Source organism: Acomys minous, assembly GCF_964271855.1.
Source record: "Acomys minous genome assembly, chromosome: 19".
NCBI classification, from domain to species: Eukaryota; Metazoa; Chordata; class Mammalia; order Rodentia; family Muridae; genus Acomys; species Acomys minous.
Window position 1 is genome coordinate 6,909,647 of NC_140499.1, and position 21,393 is coordinate 6,931,039.

Below are 21,393 nucleotides of genomic sequence, written 5' to 3' on the forward strand. Positions count from 1 at the left end.
AGATATTCATGACCAGTGGTTGTTTGTTCCTGCTTTTTGTTGTTATTGTTGTTTTGTTTTTGTTTGATGTTGGTGTTGGTAGAGTGTGTGTGTGTGTGTGTGTGTGTGTGTGTGTGTGTGTGTGTGTGTTGCCTTTTTTGTTGTTTGTTTAATTGATGAGGGGTTATTTACTTCCTATGTTTTCCTGGATGTAGTTAGTCTCCATGGGTTGGAGTTTTTCTTCTAGTATCTTCCGTAGGGCTGGATTTGTGGCTAGGAACTGATTAAACTTGGTTTTGTCATGATAAAAATCTTGTTTTCTCCAACTATGGTGATTGAAAGTTTTGCTGTGTATAGTGGCCTACATTGGTATCTGCGGTCTCTTAGTGTCTTCATGACTCCCATCCAGGCCCTCCTGGCTTTCATAGTCTGTTGAGAAATCACGTGTAATTCCAATAGGTTTGCCTTTATATGGGACTTAGCCTTTTTCTCTTGCAGCTTTTAATATTCTTTCTTTGTTCTGTACATTTTATGTTTGGATTATTATGTGGTGGACCCACATCTATTTGGAGTTCTATACGCTTCTCGTATGTTTATGGGCATTTCTTTCTTTAGATTGGGGAAGTTTTCTCCTATGGTTTTATTGAAAATGTTTTCTGGGTCGTGGGGCTTGGAGTCTTCTCCTTCTATTCCTATTATTCTTAGATTTGGTCTTTTTATAGTGCCCCAGATTTCTTGAATGTTTTATGTCAGGAGCTTTTTAGTTTTAATATTTTCCTTGGCTGATATATCGATTACTTCAGCCATACCTCCTATACTTGAGATTCTCTCTCTTCCATCTCTAGAATTTTGTTGATGTTGCTTGTGCCTGCAGTTCCCATTCTCTTCCCTAGGTTTTCCAAGTCCAAGATCACCTTAGATCGTGTTCTCTTTGTTGTTTCCAAATCCCTTTTTATGTCTTGAATGCCTTTATTCATGTCTTTTTTCTCATTGATTGAAATTTCCTGAAATTCTTTATATGATTTATTCAATTTCTTCACCTGTTTAAATACATTTCCCTGTATTTCTTTGAGTAATTTATTATCCTTCTTCAAGGCTTCCATCATTTTTATCACCTCAGAATTAAAATCTTCTTCTTGTGCTTCTTGGGAGTTCATATCTCCAGGGCTTGCTTTGGTAGGATCACTGGTTTCCAGTGGTGTCATACGGCTGTCAGTTTTGTTGCTTGTCTTCTTGTGCTGGCCACTAGTCATCGGGTTGTCTCCAGCAGGCCTGGAGGTTCCTCTAATGGGGTTGCTGTCTGTGTGTTCTCACATGGGCCAGGCAGTTTGGAAGCCAGCATAGAAAGCTCCAAGCTGAAGGAAATTTCTAGAGCTTTCCTGAGGAAGGTGGGAAATGGATGTTGGAGCCTGCACCCAGCTCAGCTCTATTTGGTTCACTGTCTGTATCCCAGTTGGCTCAGGCAGAAGAGGCACAGCCTGAGAGAGCGTCAAGCAGAGAGCTGCTTGAGGGGCCCTCAGTTTTCCTTGGTATGGTGGATAATGTGTATTGTGGCTGAAGCCCAACTCACCTCTGTTGGTTCACTTTCTCTGACCCAGATGGGCCAGGCTAGTAAGCAGCGTGTGGGCAAAGCCCAAAGCCACTCACTCAGGTATCCCACAGGCCTCTTAGGGATATCAGTTGATGGAGGGAGGGATCACATTTGCTTGTTAGTTCTCTGTGTCCCAGATGGGCCTGGCCTGAAAGCCGCAGGTGGGCAGAGAGAGATCCAAGCCCCAACCCTGCTCAGTTGTCCCACAGGCCTTATCCAGATAGCAGATAATATGGGTTGTTGCCCGTGCCCAACTCAGTTCTTCCTGTTTGCTCTCCTTGTCCCAGGTGGGCCAGACTGGTAAGTAGTGGGCAGGTGGAGAGGGATTCAAGCCCAAAGCCACTTGCTCAGGTGTCCCACAGGTCTCTTAGGGGTGTCAGCTAACGTGGCTTACGACCCACACCTGACTCACCTTTACTTCTTCTCAGTGTCCCAAATGGGCCAGGCTAGTAAGTCATGGGTGGGCAGAGAGATATACAAGTCCAAAGTGGCTCAGTTGTCCCACAGGACTTAATCCATATAGCAACTAATGTGGATTGCTGCCCACGCCTTCAGCTCTCCGCATTCGGTTTTGCTGCACCAATACTCTGTTCTCCAGGGGGACTGCTGTGCCCACTGGAGTATTCGGAGGAGGGTAGGGTGTTTGAAGCTTGTGACTCCCTAATCTGGGATTGTCCAGCCATGATGGGAGAGGAGAGCTGGTTCTAATCCCGCCCAACTCCTTCCCTTCAGTCAATTTCACAGCTTCCAGTCTTCTGCTCCCTAGACACGGTACACATGGGGCGCCTACATCTTTGTTTTCCCCCTAGGCCTCTGTTCTTATTCCTCCCCACCCACCCCACACTCACACTCTCTGTGCCCCACCCCCACCTTCTACAAGAGATACACACTTTCTCTTCACGTCTTCTGAAAACTCAGGCTTCTGTTGTGAGGTTCCCAGTGTGCTGTCTACTGTGAATTAAAGCAGTTGCTTTCTTCGTGCCAATGGAGCTGGTTCCTTACAAACAGCTCACATGAGAAAAATACCTGCCAGCTGTTGCTGTTTTCCAAAATTATCTGTTTGCACTTTGATTTATAAATATGCTGCCATTAATTAATTAGTTAATATCTCTGGGCCTATTTGTAAAAAGTAAAAATAAAGCTAATATCAGGGACACTGTGGTTGTTAAAAGGGTGATAAAAGAACCCTACCTACATTCACCTTCAAGGCCACTGCCCTGTGCCCTATAAGCTAAACAGGGCATAGCCATCACCACGAACCAGCTCAAGGGCGCCAAGGCTTCTTCTAGGACCTTGTAAGCCCAGGAGCTCTGGTGCCGGGATGCAGCATCAGATCTACATATCTCCATCTATTCTTCCTCAAAATCCAAACAATAATGTCAGTGCTGCTTGAAAATGACCTACAATGAGTTTGCTCCTAATGTGTGGACCACTTCACTTCCTAACGCCATAGGCTGTGCTGCTTCCGCATCTGGAAATCTCTCTGTCTCTCTCTGTTTCTGTCTCTCACTGTCTCTCTGTATCTGTGTCTGTGTCTGTGTCTGTGTCTGTGTCTGTGTCTGTGTCTCTCTCTCTCTCTCTCTCTCTCTCTCTCTCTCTCTCTCTCTCTCTCTCAAATTTTGCTTTTTATCTTCAGAAATTTCACCCTATCACTGTACTTTTGTGTATAACATAAGTTGTAAGCTACTTAAAATGCATTTGTGTATCTTAGGCTTTCTGATTCTAATTCATAAATTAAAAGCTATAAGGTGTACATTTTGAAAAGCACAATTTAGGCATGAAAATCAAAGTTCTTATGGAGTCCATCTGATAAATGGGGGGGTGCATTCAGTGAATTTAGCTGACTAGGGATAAATATATTTTATCTCTAAGAAAATATATCATCTGGGAGAAAAAAGTGCACATGTAAATGAATTTTTAAATATCCTAAGTCAGGGGGAAGATCAATATAATTCAACAAGAATATATTACAGCCTTCTATATAATCAGCTCTTGGTAGGAAGGAGAAATAAAAGAAGCAGAAAATGAGATTTCTGCCCTTGAGGAGCTTACAATCCTATTAGAGAAAGGATTTTAATTCTCTCTACGGGGTATTAAACAGGTGCGTTGAACCATGGAGAAAGGCTGTGCAGTATGCATACATGTATATCTACCCTGAGAGAGCTACAGGACACGATGCCATTTGTCATCTAATCCATGTTGGTTTGATAATGAGAGGGGCCTGTCATTCTACGATGAAAAGAGGAAGCTAGGGCCAACTTGAGGAAGCCTAAATAATTGTGGACATCATGCTGACCTCTTTCTCTTGACCTTTGATTGGGAGCAGAACAGTTCTAATCAACATATTATCTTGAAGTTTGTCCATCTGAACAGCCTTAAACGCAGAAGACAATGGGAAGACTCAGACGTACAGAGGATGGAGACTGTTTTGAACCTCTGCTTCCTCATTCTGCTGCGGAGAGTTGCCCTTTTGAATGTCCTAGTTCATAAATCTGCATCACTAGTCATTTCGGTTTGGACCAGGTGATCTCAGTTTCTAAAATACTCATGCCTACCCCAGTCCAATCAGAAAGCAGAGTAAGATCAGCTGAACATGCCTCCCCTGTGCAGCTATAAGGCAGCTCTCTTAGGAGTGCCCTGACTGAGACAATAACACTCAATTTGCTGTTGGTCAAAGAGCTTCCTGTTATCCGTCCTGCTCAAACAATTCATGCTTAAGCTCTGTGATCAATGTTTGGGCGTCTTTTCTGGCTTGTCCTGCACATCATCAGCTACAACGCCCTTCAGAAAGTAAGTGGTCAGAAGACTTTGGTTAAATGAAGGAGACAGTACCTACATCTTGAGACAGGAGAATAAAGGTTATAGATAACAACTGTCACTATCCTCTGAGCCTCAGAAAAATAGCTCTAACAGAATGATTAGGTGTTCTGGCCCACATACCAGAATTGGTCTCTCCAATGTACAAAGATATGTATTCATCTACAAAAATGCAGATAAGTAATGAGTAAAAGTGTAAAAACCTTTGCCCCTGTGAGGCTTATAATAACATGATCATTTCATTTCATGAGCATGTAGCAAGTGGCCAGCCTGACCAGTCCTTTTTGAATTCCTAATAGATGAGACTTGATCCCGAGGCTCCACAAATCATGCTGTATTGGATATTCCTTTAAAACAATGGTTTTCAACCTTTCTAATGCTGCAACCCTTTAATACAGTTTTCAATGTTGTGGCGATCCCCAGACCATAAAGTTATTTTTGTTGCTTCTTTAGAACTATAAGTTTGCTATTATCATGAATCATAATGTAAATATTTGATATACAACCCCTGGGAAAAGGACATTCGAACCCTAAATGGTCATAACGCACAGGTCATAACACAGGATATAGCTAATGAAGGTGAACATAAGAGGGCTGTCTCAGGAAAGACATGAGTCAAGTGTTATGAGTGGAAGGTGGGAATATGCAAGCACAATAGGAGTTGAAGAAGGCTGTGCCTGAGGCAAACATACAGCTCATGGCAGAATGACTGCCCAGCATGGACTTCTGTTTTCTCCCCAGACACAAGCAAAGAAATGAAAAAGAGGTGAGGGAGGAGGAAGAGAAAGAGACTTCACCAAAAGAGGAGCATGAACTTCCACTACCTATATTAATTACAAGCTTCTCTAAGATATTTTTAAAGCATAAGAAAAACTGTAAAACAATGAGAAAATCAATACCTGGTTTGGGTATAAGCTTCTGAACGCAGCCACGTTTGCTTCCTGTAACTAGCAGCATCAGTGCTTGCACAGAATGCTAATTGCTGAATGTTTTGTAGACATCAGAGATGCTCTGCCATACAGTACATGGGGCAGAGCACACAGTCCCTTGACAGTCCAAGGGCATGGAACTCTTACCGTCAGCATCGCCATGCAAGAAAACTCCAACAGACAGTTGACCTACTTGTTCAAAGTCACACAGCTAACACATGAGGGAGTTGAGATTCAACCTAAGGCAGTCTAACTCCTACACCTACGTTTTAGGCACTTGCTTCTAGCTACAGTGCTACTCTGTTAGTGTGATTTAAGAAAAAAGAAAAAGAAAAAAAACAGTATATTCAAGTTGGTCAACGACTGTGGGTGCTCTCACTCTCTGAGGCAGCACAAACGTACTGTTCCCTTAAAAAAGAAGGAAAGTGTCTTTCTCTCGCACTATTTTGTTCTTGAAGAAACAACTTAGGTATGGGCTATTTTCTGAGGCGTCTCAAATTGAAAGCTTATCTCCAGATGTACTGTTGCCTTGAAGAATTTAGACACTGAATGAAGGTTTGGAGAAGAAAAAATACTTAAATACTGTCACTGACATCAGACTGGGCTTCGGTGAATTCACCTGAGAAAGAAAGCCACTGCTTGACTCAACATTTTAAGAAAATGGAAACAGGAACTTTCCACAGGGCTCGAGCATCACTTGGAATGCAAGTGAGAACATATGAAGTGCTGTCTTCTGTCCACGTTAAACAACCTATCACTCCGAAAGTCCACAGACGCTGCTGTGGGATGGTAAGGCCTCTGCTGTTCAGGAATAAGCCAGCCCTCCTCTAGGGAGCTGCTGCCTTGGGGGACAAGCTGGTATCTCTCTGAGATTTTCCACGGAGAGAAAATTCCATTGATGTTATTATCAGTGATAGGGATGGGACAATGAGCACTTTGTTCTCCTAGTCTGATTAAATTCACAATGTGACAAATAAAATTACTGAGACGGTCACAATTTTACCTTGAACGCCTGTAACCCCAGAAGAATTCTTTGCCATTTTAATGATGGTCCACCTCAAAAATCTCTATTTCAGTGAATGATTCTCAGCTCCTTTCCCTGTCCTAAGAGTGAGTGTAATGTTTGGGCAAATAATCAGTGCAGCCACCATATAAGCTGAACCCAACACTGTGACCACGGTGGCCCCCATAGGACACTAACATGAATACAGACAGTCATTGCGACTGGTCAGTGTTGACGAAGTTGTTGTGAACTGGAAACCTGGCTCATCACTAGAAATTTCAGAACTGTTGCCACCTTTACTTTCTCCTCTGGTTTTGTTTAATTGATAAAACACTGCACAGCTGTGGAGAACACATCATCTCTGTAAACATGACTTCACATGGCTGACTGTAGTTGCCATGACAACATCACAGTGTACACTTTTATCAAAGTAAGGCCTGCCTGCTTCCACTCACCACACTTCCCCCTTTGCTGCCTGTGGGTCTCAGGCTCTTGAAGAGTAAACAACTGGGCTTACGACTACGATTGACTGGTACGTTATGATAGACAATTAAGATGTCTTACCAGGTTGTACAATCCATGTGAATTCGGAGGCTTTTACCCACTCAAGTGGGATCAGAAGATGGAGTGGCAGGCAGGAGGATGGCAGTTGGTTCTGGCTGTTTGCACTGTAAGCTGTCCCTCTACTGTGAATGGGTTTATTTTCTGCTCTGAGTGCTCCTCTCTCCAACTGCTTTACATTTTCTGTTGGCTGCAGAATCTGCTGGTACAAACTGCTGGAGGAAAATTAAGCCCAGGATTGCCTGGGTTGAACCAACCAGACTCTGCACTCTAGCTTTTTGGCTCCTCCTCAGGGTGACCGAAGATTGCATCCTTCGCTTTATCCTAAGTATTCTCCTTCATTTATTCCCGCAAGAAATTGGAAAAAAAAACTTTATGATCTTGTATAAACCTAAGAACATGATACGTTTCTATTCATGCCAAAGATGAGGGTTTTCTGTTGGGAAGGAATGACCCAAGGATGAGCATCCATTCTGTTTGGGCGTGTTTTCTACCTTATCCCACACATCATCAGCCACAAACATCCTGAAGAAAGTAAGTGGTCAGTAGATTGTGGTTAAACTGTGTTAAAAAGTTCACACTCATGGGAACATGAACTTGGATATGGACAGTCAGAAGAGACAGATGGCTTATGGGAACAATTACTGAGAAATGTTCCAAAGAGAACCCTTACATACCCCATCCAGAAAGATCCCCCGGACTTTTCCAGGCTCCACCAGTGGTCTTCAGAGACTCAGGGTAACACAGTATTTAATTTGATGTGTGTTTCCTGAAGGGCTGCAATGTTTGGTTCAGGCCAAGACCAGTGCTGCTTCATCCTTATTTATTGTTTCCTTTGATCATTAGATATTAGTTCATTCATCTAGAAAGATACATCAGAAAATTGTAGACTTTTTTGTTTCAAACACTCATAGGAAGCCATCCTTCCTATGAGATTGGATCCTGCAATATTTACTGTCTTAAATACCTTCTCTCCTGCTTGTGTCATTTGAGGGTGTTCCTAGAAATGGTGCCAAGGCCTTGGTTCCCAGTTTGGCAGCCAGCCCTGCCCAGTTCTGGAACCCCTGAACTGCCTTCCTGTCTCATCTTCTTGCTTTTAGATACGTTACCTGAGAGCTGTTTCCATCTCCTCTGAAGACCACAGAGCTTCCCATGTCAGCGGGAAGGTGAAGAAACTTTGAAAGCTTCAAGGGTTCGCCATTTCCCTCCAGAGGAGATCTGGCTTCCTCTTGCCTTTCTCCTTGTTTTCCTTACCTTACCCAGATGGCACTGCTGGGGTCCCACCCTTCTGACATCTGCCTCTGAGTCTGTTCTGTACCCTAACCTATCCTGAGCTTCTCAGTCTATAGTCCCTTTGTCTCACCCATCAGTGTAAGCAGGCCCCTCCCTAACATGAACAAGCCTCTCAGCTGCATTAATGCGTATATTGATTATTCCACTTTATTCATTGTGATATAATTATCTCTGTGCATGTTTGCCTCCCCATTAGACTCCAATAATAGGAAATGGCTTATTCATCTTAGAGTCCCATCTTTGTGGGCTTAATGAATTCATGAAGTATGCAAATGAGGGCACCAGAGTCATGTACTGAGATTCCTTCCCCCATCCACATGGCTCTTCCAGGGCCTTGCTTCTTCATAATACCTTTAGGGTCCTGTAAAGCACAAGGGTCCCCAGAGAAAGAGACACTGCTTATGAGCCTAAGGGTTGATACACTGCTGGACTGATTGAGGCAAGAGGTGGTCATCATCCCTGCTAAATGCAAGCCTGAGATCCAGGCTGTGTGAGACCCCCTTCCCATCACTGAACCCAGAGTAGCAGTGGATGGAGTTTCAAAACTAGAAACCTCCAGGGTACTCTCCCTAGTGGAAATTTTTTCAATTGTTTCCCATATCTAGAAGTTGGAACCCCAATTCGTCTGTTCAGCACAGCCCTCTATTCCTTCTTAGAGTCTGCAATCATGCTCTTTTACATTCAGTGTTCTTATAGGTGATACGCCAGTGGGAAAAAAAGACCCAGATCCATTTTCTTCTCTTCGTCGTCATCACTTTAGCCTTTTTTATGACCCAGTACAGAATTGTTTCTTAAAGTCAGAGGCAGTCACTTTTCCCTTTAAAATTCTATAGCATTTATAATTTGTGGGTTTTTTTGTTTTTGTTCTTGTTTTTTCGATACAGAGTCTCTCTGTGTAGCCCTGGCTATCCTGGACTCCCTTTGTAGACCAGGCTGGCCTCGAATTCACAGCTATCCACCTGCCTCCGCCTCCCAAATGCTGGGATTAAAGGCTTGCACCACCACTCCCAAAAACAATGTCATCTGATTCCATGATACTAGTTTTAGATGCTTATGAGCCACCAGGTGGGCACCGGGAATTGAACTCAGAACCTCTGACAGAGCAGCTAGTGAGTGCTCTTACCTGGTGAGCCATCTCTGCAGCCCCATAATTTGTGATAAGTTAGTTTTATGTACTTGGTATTTGCTTAGCTCTCTATTGATGGACCCTTGGTTGCTGTTTTCAAATATAGATGTCACATCACTAGTCAGATAGGAAGTCATTCAAGGGCAGCATCATGTTACCATGACTGCAAACCTCCCTATAAAACAACAAACATCAAAGATAGTTGATTTGATAGTTAATCTTGATTGTCAACTTGATTGAACTTATAATCACCATGGAAACAAGTCAAGGAACATGTCTTTGAAAGAGTTTCTAGATTTAATTTACTGAAGTTTTTTACACAGTAACTACTTTTTTTGAAATTTAGTGTCTTTAACATTTAGGGAAATGTGAGCACCACCGTGCTATGGGGCTGGTGCTCTGGACTGAAGGAAAAAGAGAAAGCGAGCAGAATCCCAGTGCCCATCTCTCTCCTTTTCCAGATCAGGTGCCTCACACTTCTGTCATGTCACCATGACACCCAGCCACAATAAGCCTTGACTTACTTTCTCAGGTATTTTGTCACAGAATTGAGAAAACTAACTATTGAGAATTGAGAAAACTATTTTTTCTGTTTGGGTTTCAAACAGAAAAATAAAATAAAACTTTCATACATAACCCAGAACTATTTCTATTCACATAGACCTTTTCAAGAAGGTTTTTTTTTCTTTTCTGTGAATTTGAATTACACAGACCTAGATGGTATTAGTGCATACCTTTAATCTCAGCACTTATGATGTAGAGGCAAGTGACTCTCTGTGAGTTCCGGCCTATCATGGTACAGAGGGAATTCTTTGTTGGCCAGGACTATACAGAGAAACCCTGTCTCAAAAAAACAAATAAACAAACAAAAGCCCCAAAACAAAAACAAAACAAAACAAAAAATGAACCAGATTAGTGGATTTCATTATTTTCAGACAAGCCTATCATATCTACCCACATGATTGATTCCTTCCTTCCTTCCTTCCTTCCTTGCTTCCTTCCTTCCTTCTTTGCTTGCTTCCTTCCTTCCTTCCTTCCTTGCTTCCTTCCTTCCTTGCTTGCTTCCTTCCTTCCTTCCTTGCTTGCTTCTTTCTTTCCTCTCCTTTATACCTCAATCCTCTTCTACTTCTCTAAGAGCATCCCTTCTACTTCCACATTCATGAATATTTTAATAGAAGTAATAGTACATTTCTGACATGGCCAAGGAGGAAACATTGATTTTTGTCAGATTAAGAAGCTGTCATGTGGTGTGAAAGGCAGGGATGAGGACTGGGCCCCAAGCAGCAAAGGTGTCACCACTTTGATCAGCCATGGAGGTTTCTGTTTTTAGATAGTACATCAACAGTTGTCTGTTTGGAAAAAATAGCCCCAGGCAAGTGAACAAGAGTTAATGGAGTCCTGTCCTGTGACAGATGCATAGGAGAAGCCCAGCAAAGTGGAGTCTGTTGCACCCAGCCCTGGAGAAAGCATCAAAGTGCTGTCTGTCTCCAGCAGAGTAACCACTTTTTTTTTCCAATTTAACCAGTTTAAACATGTGTACATATTCCAAACTTCATATCCTGGTCTTCAGAATTAAGTGATCTGTAAAAGCACTTGGTACATGCGCAGTAAGCACTCAGAGAACACTGGCTGCTATTATAAGCGTCAGTTGTCACAGTGATGCTGTTGCTGTTGTGTGCTGTGGTTAGCAACTGAGAACCTAGGAAGGAATGTGTAGTGTTTGAAGTTCCAGAGCAGCAGGTGGGTATAAACACAAAGCAACCCTCTGATACACTGGAAGACAGCCGTGTGGGAGCAGGCATGGCCAGAGCATTGATAACATTCAGAATCCAGAGGTCGGCAGGAATCTTTACACAAGTTTGAACCTCAGAAGCAGACATCAGGGGTTGGAGAAAGGCTCCATGGCTCAGCGTGCTTGCAGCCAAGCCCAGTGACTTGGGTTTGGTCCTTAGAACCCACATGGCTCCCAAAAGTGATCCTCTGACTTCCACATATGCACCAGGGCACCAGGACACCAGTACAAATACACAAGCACATACAAATAAATAAATAGACGTATTTTAATTTATTCATAAATAGTCTCAGGGACAGCTCCCCAGCTATTTCAAGTAGGCACAGACAGAGGCTGACCTATTACAAAGATCTAAAGACACAGAAATTTTCTTTTATATAATGCCAAACAGATTTATTTGCATCTATGACAACGAACACTGGGAAAGTAGAAAGGAAATCATCTACAGACAAGTGGAAGGTCCTTTACGGCTGGCTTCCCGACATGCTGGTGAGGAGCCTGGCTGTGTCACCCTGGACGCTCAGTGTCTTCTGCAGATGCAGTGGCAGGCTTTCTCAGTCAGGATCTCTTGCTGCTTGGTCCCAGTGTCTTCTGATAAGCTAGCTGGAATCCCAGAAAAATCTTCATTCCTTCGCTGTTTAAAGAGGAACTGTGCCACGCCCCACTCCACCCCAGGAGCTGAAAATCGGGCCTTCCTGGCATACCAGTTATGCAGTTTCCATCAGCAAGTGCTAAGGCTTTCACAAGAATTCCTTGGCATCCATAGTGAGCTTTTAAGAAGTGGAAGGCAGATCCCTCCCTTGTGCCTCCTGAGATGCGGTAGAAATTGCTTTGCTTGCTCTCTCTCGCCTCAGCCGGGTCTTCAAAGAACACACTGAAGGAGCTTTCCAAATGTCCTCACTGAAACCTCAGCCGATGAAGACACGCCCCGCTGGGTACACATGCTAGGCTGCTGCTTGGCTGATACTTTCTCTTCTTTCTGTAGAAAGGGGGCTGAATGCATTTAGTGTCTTCAGTGCTCATCACCTGCTAATGTGAACATGCCCAGAACACATAAGGAAGGCCAGAGCATCCTGTGAACTGGTTTTGGAAGCAGGAGCTGGCCAATGCTAGCTACACAGCACGTCCCAAGTTATGCCTGAAATCCTGCGTGCCTGCCTGCATAGCAAGGGCAAGTGCCACATGAGACAATGTCATGCTCAAAAGAGAGAGAAAAGGCACCAAGCATCTAAATAGATATGTTTTTTTTTCCTTTAAAAATAAGAATGGATTGAGCACCTCCTACTTATCAGCTTGTGTGAGGCATTATGCTGGCAGGCTCCCGTGGCTTGCATCCTAGAGCAGCACTGGACCATCAAGCCTGCAGCGATGAGACATGTACTGTATCACTCAGTACGAAAGTCATCAGCTACCAGTAGCTGCTGGCTACCAAAAATGTGCCTACAGACCTGAAGAACTGACTTAATTTTTTAAAAGTTTGTTCATTTAAAGGTAGCTGACCTCTTAGTGTGAGTGACAGCAATTTGGACTGCACAGGCCCAGAGAAGGAAGGCAACATCAAGAAAACCAAAAAGTCACTACTAAAACAAGAAATCAACAAAGAAAAGGCCGAGGTTTTGGTAGAAGAGTGCTTCAGCAGGCGTGTGGTGGAGGCTACAAGCAAATGTGCTGAGGGAAACGGCTGAGAGCTGTAGGTCACCCCTAGGAGCTCAGATTTCACTGCATCCATTTGCATTTTACATTGTTTAAAGACTGCTGTAGCTAACTAGTCTATGGAAAATGTGAGAGTACAAAAAGATGCTTTGGAGGTGTGTGTGTGTGTGTGTGTGTGTGTGTGTGTGTGTGTCTGTGTTGGAGTAAACCTGGTAGTTTGCCCCTTCTGCTCAGAATAACAACTCCTTATTAGTATGTATTTATACTCAAAAGGAATATACATTTGGGCATCAATATTAATTCATCTAAAATTAATAACATATATGCATATGAATATGTAACGTGTATCATCCTGAGCATTTTTTTAAGTATGGGGAGGAAGAAACAACTTCCTAAGTGTGTTCAAATGGATTGAGTCTATAGTTAGCCAACCTGCATGCACCCTTCTGAGTGTCTGTACCCAGAACACAAGAGGAACAGCGGCATGCAAAGCCCACACGCTCATCCTTAGATTCTGGCAGACCAATTTCCAGTTGTAACAGTAAGAAGAGGAAGGCCTAGAGAGAGTTAAAAATGGGGGAAAGGGGCTGCCCATAGAGATCAAAACAGATAGGTTAATTAGTTAACCTGGCAATGAGAATGTTAACAAATGGCTGTGGGACTATTTAGAGTTGTTCTTCTTAAGAGGAGGGCCAAATGGGTGGTGTCAGCACTGGGAAGAGCACTAAAGCCAGCAGATTAAAACTGCAGAAGAAGCTATTTATGGCTGTGAAACTGTGGGCTCGGTGAGGAATTCAGAGCACTGTCCTTCTGTGGAGGTCTTTAAAACAGAAGAGATTCTCATCAGTCTCATTTGAAAGGTTTAAGTGTGATCCTGCCTAAAGGCAAGGTGATGAAGGAAATGGCTTTTCAAGGTCCTAGCCAGTCAACCCAGGGAGGCCACACTAAAGACTGCATGCTGCGATTTCCTTTTGTTTACCCATACCTTATTGTTTCACACCACCATGTGGCCACACTGGGTACAAATGTTGCAAATTTCGAAACCAAGCACAGACCTGGGAATATGGCAATTGTATATTCACATGCCTTGGAATCGCATGGTCTGTCTGCAAACTTGGCTGGCGTGGATGTACTTATACACAGGAACATTTAACGACCATAATTCAGAAAATATAAGCTAATTTCTGTATTATCAATAACAATGATATTATTTGATTGTGCATATGCCTTTCCATAGAAACAGGATTTGAGTCACAATAAGCTAAGTTCATGACATAAATGCCTTTTACTTATGAATATATTTGTTCGTATGCCCGATCCCGGCCCTTTTACATTTAACAGATGTGTTGACTAAATCAATGTGACTTCAGTGACAGTTCCATAAAATGAATTCAAACACAATATCAAAGCAGTAGTAGATTTGCTTGCAGGAAAGCAATAATAGTTGACACGTGACTGAAGGCATTGCACGAAATGTAATTTTAGATACAGCACATTGGGCCAGTGTGCCTCCTCGCACCTTGCCTCTTTAACTTATGTAATAAACACGTCAGCATCCATTAGCATTCATTAAGCTCTCCTGTGAGATAGCTTGCATTGGAATTCATATTGGACAAATTAGTTTGTTGCTCCATTGTCACAACACCTCCCTTGCAAAAATCTTTCTGGTAGATATGGACAGTGAAATCACCCTAAGGCCGAGCTGCTCGGGCAGGAATCTCTAGCACAGAGTTTAATTTTTTTTTCCTTTAGTTTAGACAAATAAATAAGACAGCGTGCTACTGTTAAGGCAGTAAATACTTGTGTGACTACATATAAGGTACAATGTTCAAATAGGCACTGGAGATGAAGAAATGTCTGAAGTGGATGAATTCCTATTTGGAGGTGAGGAGACAGATGCCAGGGAAGATCGAGATAATAAAGCCATGAGGATTTGCCGGCCACGGGCTCTGTCACTCTGTCATAGGCTTCAGTGCCACTGTTGCAGCAAGCCGATGTGTAAGCCATGCACACAGGAGCTAGGTTCACTGTGTTCCTAGAGTTTTATGTACAGACAGTGGTAGGCCAGCTATAAAGGATGTACCACAGCATGCTGCTCCCTGTGGTAGTGAAGAACAATGGAAACACAGAATTAATAGAACAGAGCCAGTGGGATGGCACGGTGAGTAAAGGCACCTGCCCGACCTTGACAACACAAATTCAGTCTCCAGTGGAAGGAGGAATTGGGATACAGACTAAGATGGCCACAGAGCCCCCAACTCATAAATGCAGCATGTGAGGCCCTTGGGAGTAAGTTTTCTCCACATTCTCTCTTGATCCCTTAAACTCAGAACTGGCAGCTAAATGTGTTCAGTACAGGCACCTCCTTGACAAGCTGACTTGATTTGGGGGTCAATATGAGGAGACTTTCCACATGCTTCTCGCAGATGTAAACATCTGGTCTACAACCTTGCCTCCTGACGTCTGTGGGTTTTTTTTAATAATTTGCCCATGCTCTGTGCATGTTCACACAATGTCAAAGCCTCCTAGAATGCTTCGTCTTGTTATTACAGCCTTTGGGGAACATGACACGATTCTTAAAAGGTAACTTCATTTATTTGAAATGTTAGTATGCAGCACCTTCCCAAGGTCCCAAGTGTATGAAGAAACCGTAGAGTTGAATAGTCCTCCACAAGCTATTGTTTCCCCAGTGTGTGTGTGTGTGTGTGTGTGTGTGTGTGTGTGTGTGTGCAACGTGTGTGCGTGTGTCACATGAACCCACAAACATCCTTGTGCATTCTTGCAGAAGCCTGAAGTGGACAACAGACAGACAGCTGGACCACTCTCATCTCGTTCCCCTGAGACAGGCATTCTCACTGAGCATGGAGGCACATTGACAACAAGGCCTAGCGATGCTCTGTCATCAGCAGGATGCCACAGCCCTGGGGCTACAGACACGTATACACGGAACCACATCTAATTGTTTATATGGATGCTGGAGATCTGGGCTCAGGTCCTCATGCTGCCACAGCTCTGAGCTGTCTCCCCAGCCTCACTGTTAGTTAGTTAGTTAGTTAGTTGGTTGGTTGGTTGGTTGGTTAGTTAGTTAGTTAGTTAGTTAGTTAGTTAGCTAGTTAGCTAGTTAGCTAGTTAGTTTGCTTTGAGACAGAATTTCTCTGTGTAGCCTTGGCTGTCCTGGACTCACTTTGTAGACCAGGCTGGCCTCGAACTCACAGAGATTTGCCTGCCTCTGTCTCCTGAGTGCTGGGATTACAGGCGTGCGCCACTGTGCCCAGCTCCCATTGTTAATTTTAAAGTCCTAATCTTTGTTTGTCCTGAGCAAGAATGTAAATGTTTTAATTCTCTGAGAAAAATGCAGTAGTAAGTTTATAGATTCTGCACCTCAGACAGCCTATATTTAGGGAAGCAACATTTCTAATTCAATTTACAGTGATGTCAAGAAACAACACGTATCTGCAGGCGAAGATAAGAAAAACATGCAGGAGTACACAGTGATAGCTCTACTTAAATAAATAAACTTTTGGTGCTAGTGATTAGGTACACAGGATTATTATATGTTTAATTGGCTAACGTGACAATTTGAAATTACTTCTAGTCACATTTAATTGGATTTGCAATCTCTGGGGAAAAAGAAATAGAGAAGCCTAGCAAAGAAACAGCCATAAAAGTAAACTGTTTTTCCAGGGGTGCTAAGTAATGAATTAATATCCATTCCACAATAGTGTTAATATCCCCTCGGCTTAATAAGACCAATACAGCGACTGTGTGTACGGGATCCCAGATGCTAATTCAATTAGACGCAAAGTTAGGAGGAGGGGGTTTAATCTGTTGAATTCGAGGGCATTTTTTAAATTTTCAGTTGTAAAAAGACAAATTTCATCGAAGATAAATAGTCTTTTGACTCAGGTAAAGTCTGAGGTGTGTTTAAATGCCCACCTACTACCTCAGAGCTACGCTAAGCTTAGAGACGCCGTAAAGGCTGTGTGCAAGGCACAGCATAGAGCTGCTCTGAAAGACAGCACCACAAACATGGGCCTTCAGAGTCTGCTATTCTATACATCTTTTGAGGTCTAATACAAAGGAACCAAAACACAGCACAGACACCTCGGGCGGTCTTCAAGTATGCTTGGGTTGTACCAGTAGAACAACCCTGTGGAAGATGAATGGCTCACAGTTTCAGTGCAGCTCAAGAAACAAAGCCCCTGCTTTCTACATCCCAGAAGTGTGTCCTGTTTTGCTTAACCTCACTCCAGTTGTATGTGTCCCCTGTAAAGCCTTCGCTGGGGTTGTGCGTGTAGCCTACGGCAGCTTCCCCTCGGCCTTATAAATTCATGGCGTCTCTTACGTCTTTTCTTGTTCCGAGGAGTGCCATGATTGCGGACTACATCTTCTGGCTCTGCGGAGGGAGCGAGCACTGTGTGAGCAAGCTCATCAAACTGTACTGGCAGGTAAACACTGATATCCCAAGAGGGAGGGGGAGCATATCTCACTTTTAGAATGAAAATGAAGGATGGGTACTCAAAAGACCATTGAAAAGGTAGCTCTGGGCAAATCAATCAGAAGACAGCACTGCCCAGTGGTAATGTATTTATAATGAGGTAGATTTCTGAAACTAATGTTAAGTGCAGAATTCAGGGTTGTTAACCCTTGTCCCAGACTTGAATTTTACAACTCAATATAAAATTTTGACAACCCTGGAGCTATTTTTCCAGGGATGCTGTGATGACATGGTCCTTTAAAATACGCTGTGTTTCCATACATTGTGTTGCATCACAGACTTTTAAACCAAACGTCTGGGGGCTGGAGAGACAGATCAGCCATCAATAAAGAGCACTGAGTGCTCTTCCAGAGGACCCAGCATCAACATGGCAGCTCCCAGCTGTCTGTGACACCTGTTCCGGAGGACCGGACACCTTTACATAGACATACACTCAATCAAACACCAACGTACACAAAGCAAAAATAAAAATTAAAAATAAAACCAAACATTTGAAGTGATGTTAATTATATAATTGAGGACACCAAGAAGTGAGAGGTGCTGATGGGTGATATTTACTATTAAAACTGGGCAACAGCAAATGGTCTGGCACCAGCTCTCCTCAAAATGACAGCACGATGTCCTCTCAGAGCCCAAGGAGAAGCCACTATATCTCAGAATTGTAAGGAAAATTTGAGTCACTAGTTCAGGCTCCTTCCATTTACAGTTCTCAGTAGCTTACGTGTTTCTACTTAAATACTTGAAGCTCAATTTACCTATTATATAAATAGATTTACATTTTAAAATGTAGCCCTGTTGTGCTTGAAACCTGCCATCTAAAAAAGGAAAATAAAAAGATGGGGTTCAGATAAACACTTGATCCCCCCAAAAAAAGACTTTCCTAATAGTAATTGAATAAGTATGAAAAACTAACAAACCAACAAATATAAAAACAGCTGTGGGGTCGGAGTTAGGGTAAAAGCACTCGATTTACTCCACCTGCAAACCCAAACCCACTGGGATCCTACTCCTTACTCTGCCCCTGAGAGCACGTGCACCCATAGGCATGGTCATACACACACACACACACACACACACACACACACACACACACACACACACACACTTTTAAAAGAAAATATTTTAAACCAACTGTGAAGAATTGGCCGATATGAAAAACAAACAAGCAATATGATGCATACAAAAGCAGATATTTGACATGAGGATGTCAAAGGTATCTTAAAATAAGCAAGAGAGGGTTTGGCTCTCCAGACACGATCAGCATGTCTTAGCTATGATAGCTTCCTAACAAATGCTTGGCCTCAGCTATTCAGTCACTAAACAAGCACACCCTACCTGCACGCTGCACTTTCTATACTGAACTAGGGGAAAGTGAGTTCATTGTAAATATAAACAAAGCCAAATTTAGAATCTGATACATTTAAGCAAAAAATTTTATTTCCTTTAGTTTACAAAGAACATAATATCATTTTATTAATCTTAAAGTGAGAAAATAACCTCCAGTTAGCAATACATACTTGTTTGCAACCACAAATTTAATATCACAAGTCTTTTATTTTGTTATCCTGTATTAATAAGTGATAAGGAAAATACACTCTTCATTGTATTCCTTTAATTGCAAGTAGCCTGTGTAGTGACAAGAGCCCCTGGCTGCAAGAGGGGCCTGATTCAGGTGAATTCTAGCCTCAGCTAGTCCTAGACTCCCAGGTAAAATCAGCCTTTGTCATCAGTAGAAAAGAAGGATGCCTGGCTGCTTAATCCACCCAGGCAACTCTGCTTATCAGTCTCCTGATGCTCCTACGTCACAGAGATAGACATGCAGATGGCATGGACACATCCTCCTGTGCGCAGCCATTAGCCAGAGCCCAGGGAGGTGCTGAAGTCTGCCATCAAGCCCTTGGGAGGCTGAGCAGGAGATTCCAGGTCAAGAAGAGCATGAGCTACACAGTAAGAGCCTGCCTCAAAACAAACAACAACAAATGGAACAGACAAGCACTGTTTCCTTTCTAAGAAGTTACTATTTACAGGAAAAGGGAGTAAGAAAATATGACAGGTACACATGAAAACGCTCTGGTGAAACCCATTACTGTGGGCTTAGATAGTTTAAAAACTCACTTTATTTAGGGTTCTTAAGTGCTTCTACCTCCCTTCCAACCCACCCACCATAGGTACTGGAGAAAGAAGGCTGTAGGCGAGGGGGTTTGTCTTCAAAGAAACCAGAAACTTCCACTTTAAATTACTATATAAGATAAAGCAAAAGATGAAAAGGCAGGTAGTTTCTAATATAAAATGGGTTCGCTTGGGATTTTTTTTTTAAGCTTTACATTTGTGGGCTTTTTTTTTCCACTCACAGTACAGCATTAATCAATTTACATTTTTTCCTTCATTAATTTACATGAGGTGGTCAATGTTTTATTATGAAATAGCCTTGATACTAGAAGATTTGCCCAACTGAAGCTTAATCTAGGTGCTCTGGATGTATTCAGGTAGGCAAGCTCAAGCTGCAGCATTTGCTCTGCTACGTGCATTGAAGGGCTTTTGGCTTAGATGGGTGGAGCTTTTGGAACATGAGACCACCATACAGCAAGGTGCACCTGCCATTTCCCTTTCCAGGTGCATAAAACCCCTACTCCTCCAGTTCACTATGCTCTTATATTTTTGGTTGTGAGCCTAGCCTTGAACGGCTGAGCCACCTCTCCAGCCCCAGTTCACTGTTCTCTTTGGAGGCCCTAATACCAAAACAGAAATGTTAACAATGTAAAAACATTAGTGCCAGTCTCCATCCACTCTGCGTAGACTGACTGTCGAACACAAAAGAGCTGATCTCTGCCATGGTTAACTCAGGAACATCTTTCAATTGTATGAGAAGGACTTCTTATATCATCACTCCATCAAGGGGTGGGAAATGGTGTACCGGTCTGTGCTGGATGACAGCTCACACTGAGCCCCATCACGCTGAATAAAAGTGTTTGCACATGTTGTTTTATAATAGTATCAGCTACACAGAGGTAGAGAGGGTTGAAAATGGCTGGTGGTTGCTGACAAGAATACAGTGTCTCCATAGCAAGCTGCCCAGCATTCTACCACCAACCAGTCTTGTGGGGAATACCTTGAAATTTCACCACTAGGCTGAGCTAAGCAATAAAATGGGGCACTGCTCAGTTGAGCTGATAACTGGCTGTTTTGAAGCAGGTGTCTTATGTGTGTGTGTGTGTGTGTGTGTGTGTGTGTGTGTGGGTGTGGGTGTGTGTGTGTGCACGCACACACGAGTGAGTTGGCCCACAGAGGCCAGAGGAGGGTTTCAGATGCTCTGGAAATGAAGTTAGAGGCAGCTGTAAGCTGCCCAGTGTAGGTACTGAGAACTGAACCCTAGTCCTCTGGAAGAAGAGCGAGTGTTCTTTACCACCACATTATCTCTCCCACCCCCAAAATAGTATTATTACAAGAACTTTTTCCAGTAGAAGCTCTCTTCCACCTCCAGCCTCTTAGTGGAGGTCTAAATTGTTCAGGATCATATGAACAAGGAGGTTGTGCTCTTTCCCTTCCCGTATTGCCTGTCAGCCATGTGTTCATGTGACATTCATCAGTTTGTATGACCTTGACTTCTGCAAGGAGACTGCAGAAGCCAACCCTCTCTGCACAGCTCAGCACATGGAATCTGGAAGGGCAGCAGCAGAGATTTGCTGTAAAACACATACAAAGAAGTGCAGAAAATCCCCCCATGGAACAGGGGCATGCTGCCCAATCTTCAGCTCGCTCACCACCACCCCAGCCTACTTTTTATTTTCTTAATTTTCTTCATCAATCTGCAAGCTTTGAGCCTTCAAATAACAGTCTCCTACCTCCTGAGAATCAGATTCATTCACACACAAACACACACACACACACACAGAGAGAGAGAGAGAGAGAGAGAGAGAGAGAGAGAGAGAGAGAGAGAGAGAGAAAGAGAAATGTTTATCTCATTGCATAAGAAATTGGCCTAAGCAAAGTCAAAAACCAAGGCATTATTGAGAAAGAATTATGACTTTTACTCACCTATAAGAACAATGTAATTTTCCTGATATAAGAAACTGAAATATTTGACATAATGTCAATTTCAATGTTTCATTTTAGTGGCAGCAAATAGCGAAAGTTGGACTAACAAAAATCAC

General features: G+C 43.0%; 1 protein-coding gene across 3 annotated transcripts in view; it reads left to right on the forward strand.

Moving 5' to 3' along the window:
• The window catches only part of SPATA16 (spermatogenesis associated 16), a 324,224-nt gene that overhangs the window by 172,990 nt on the left and 129,841 nt on the right, over positions 1–21,393 (forward strand). For 2 of the 3 annotated variants that reach the window (XM_084769323.1, XM_084769324.1), the window contains one exon: positions 17,108–17,192. In XM_084769323.1, coding sequence (XP_084625449.1) covers positions 17,108–17,192 — 85 coding nt within the window. The remainder of the gene's footprint in view (positions 1–17,107; positions 17,193–21,393) is intronic. The other variant, XM_084769325.1, reaches the window with a different exon arrangement.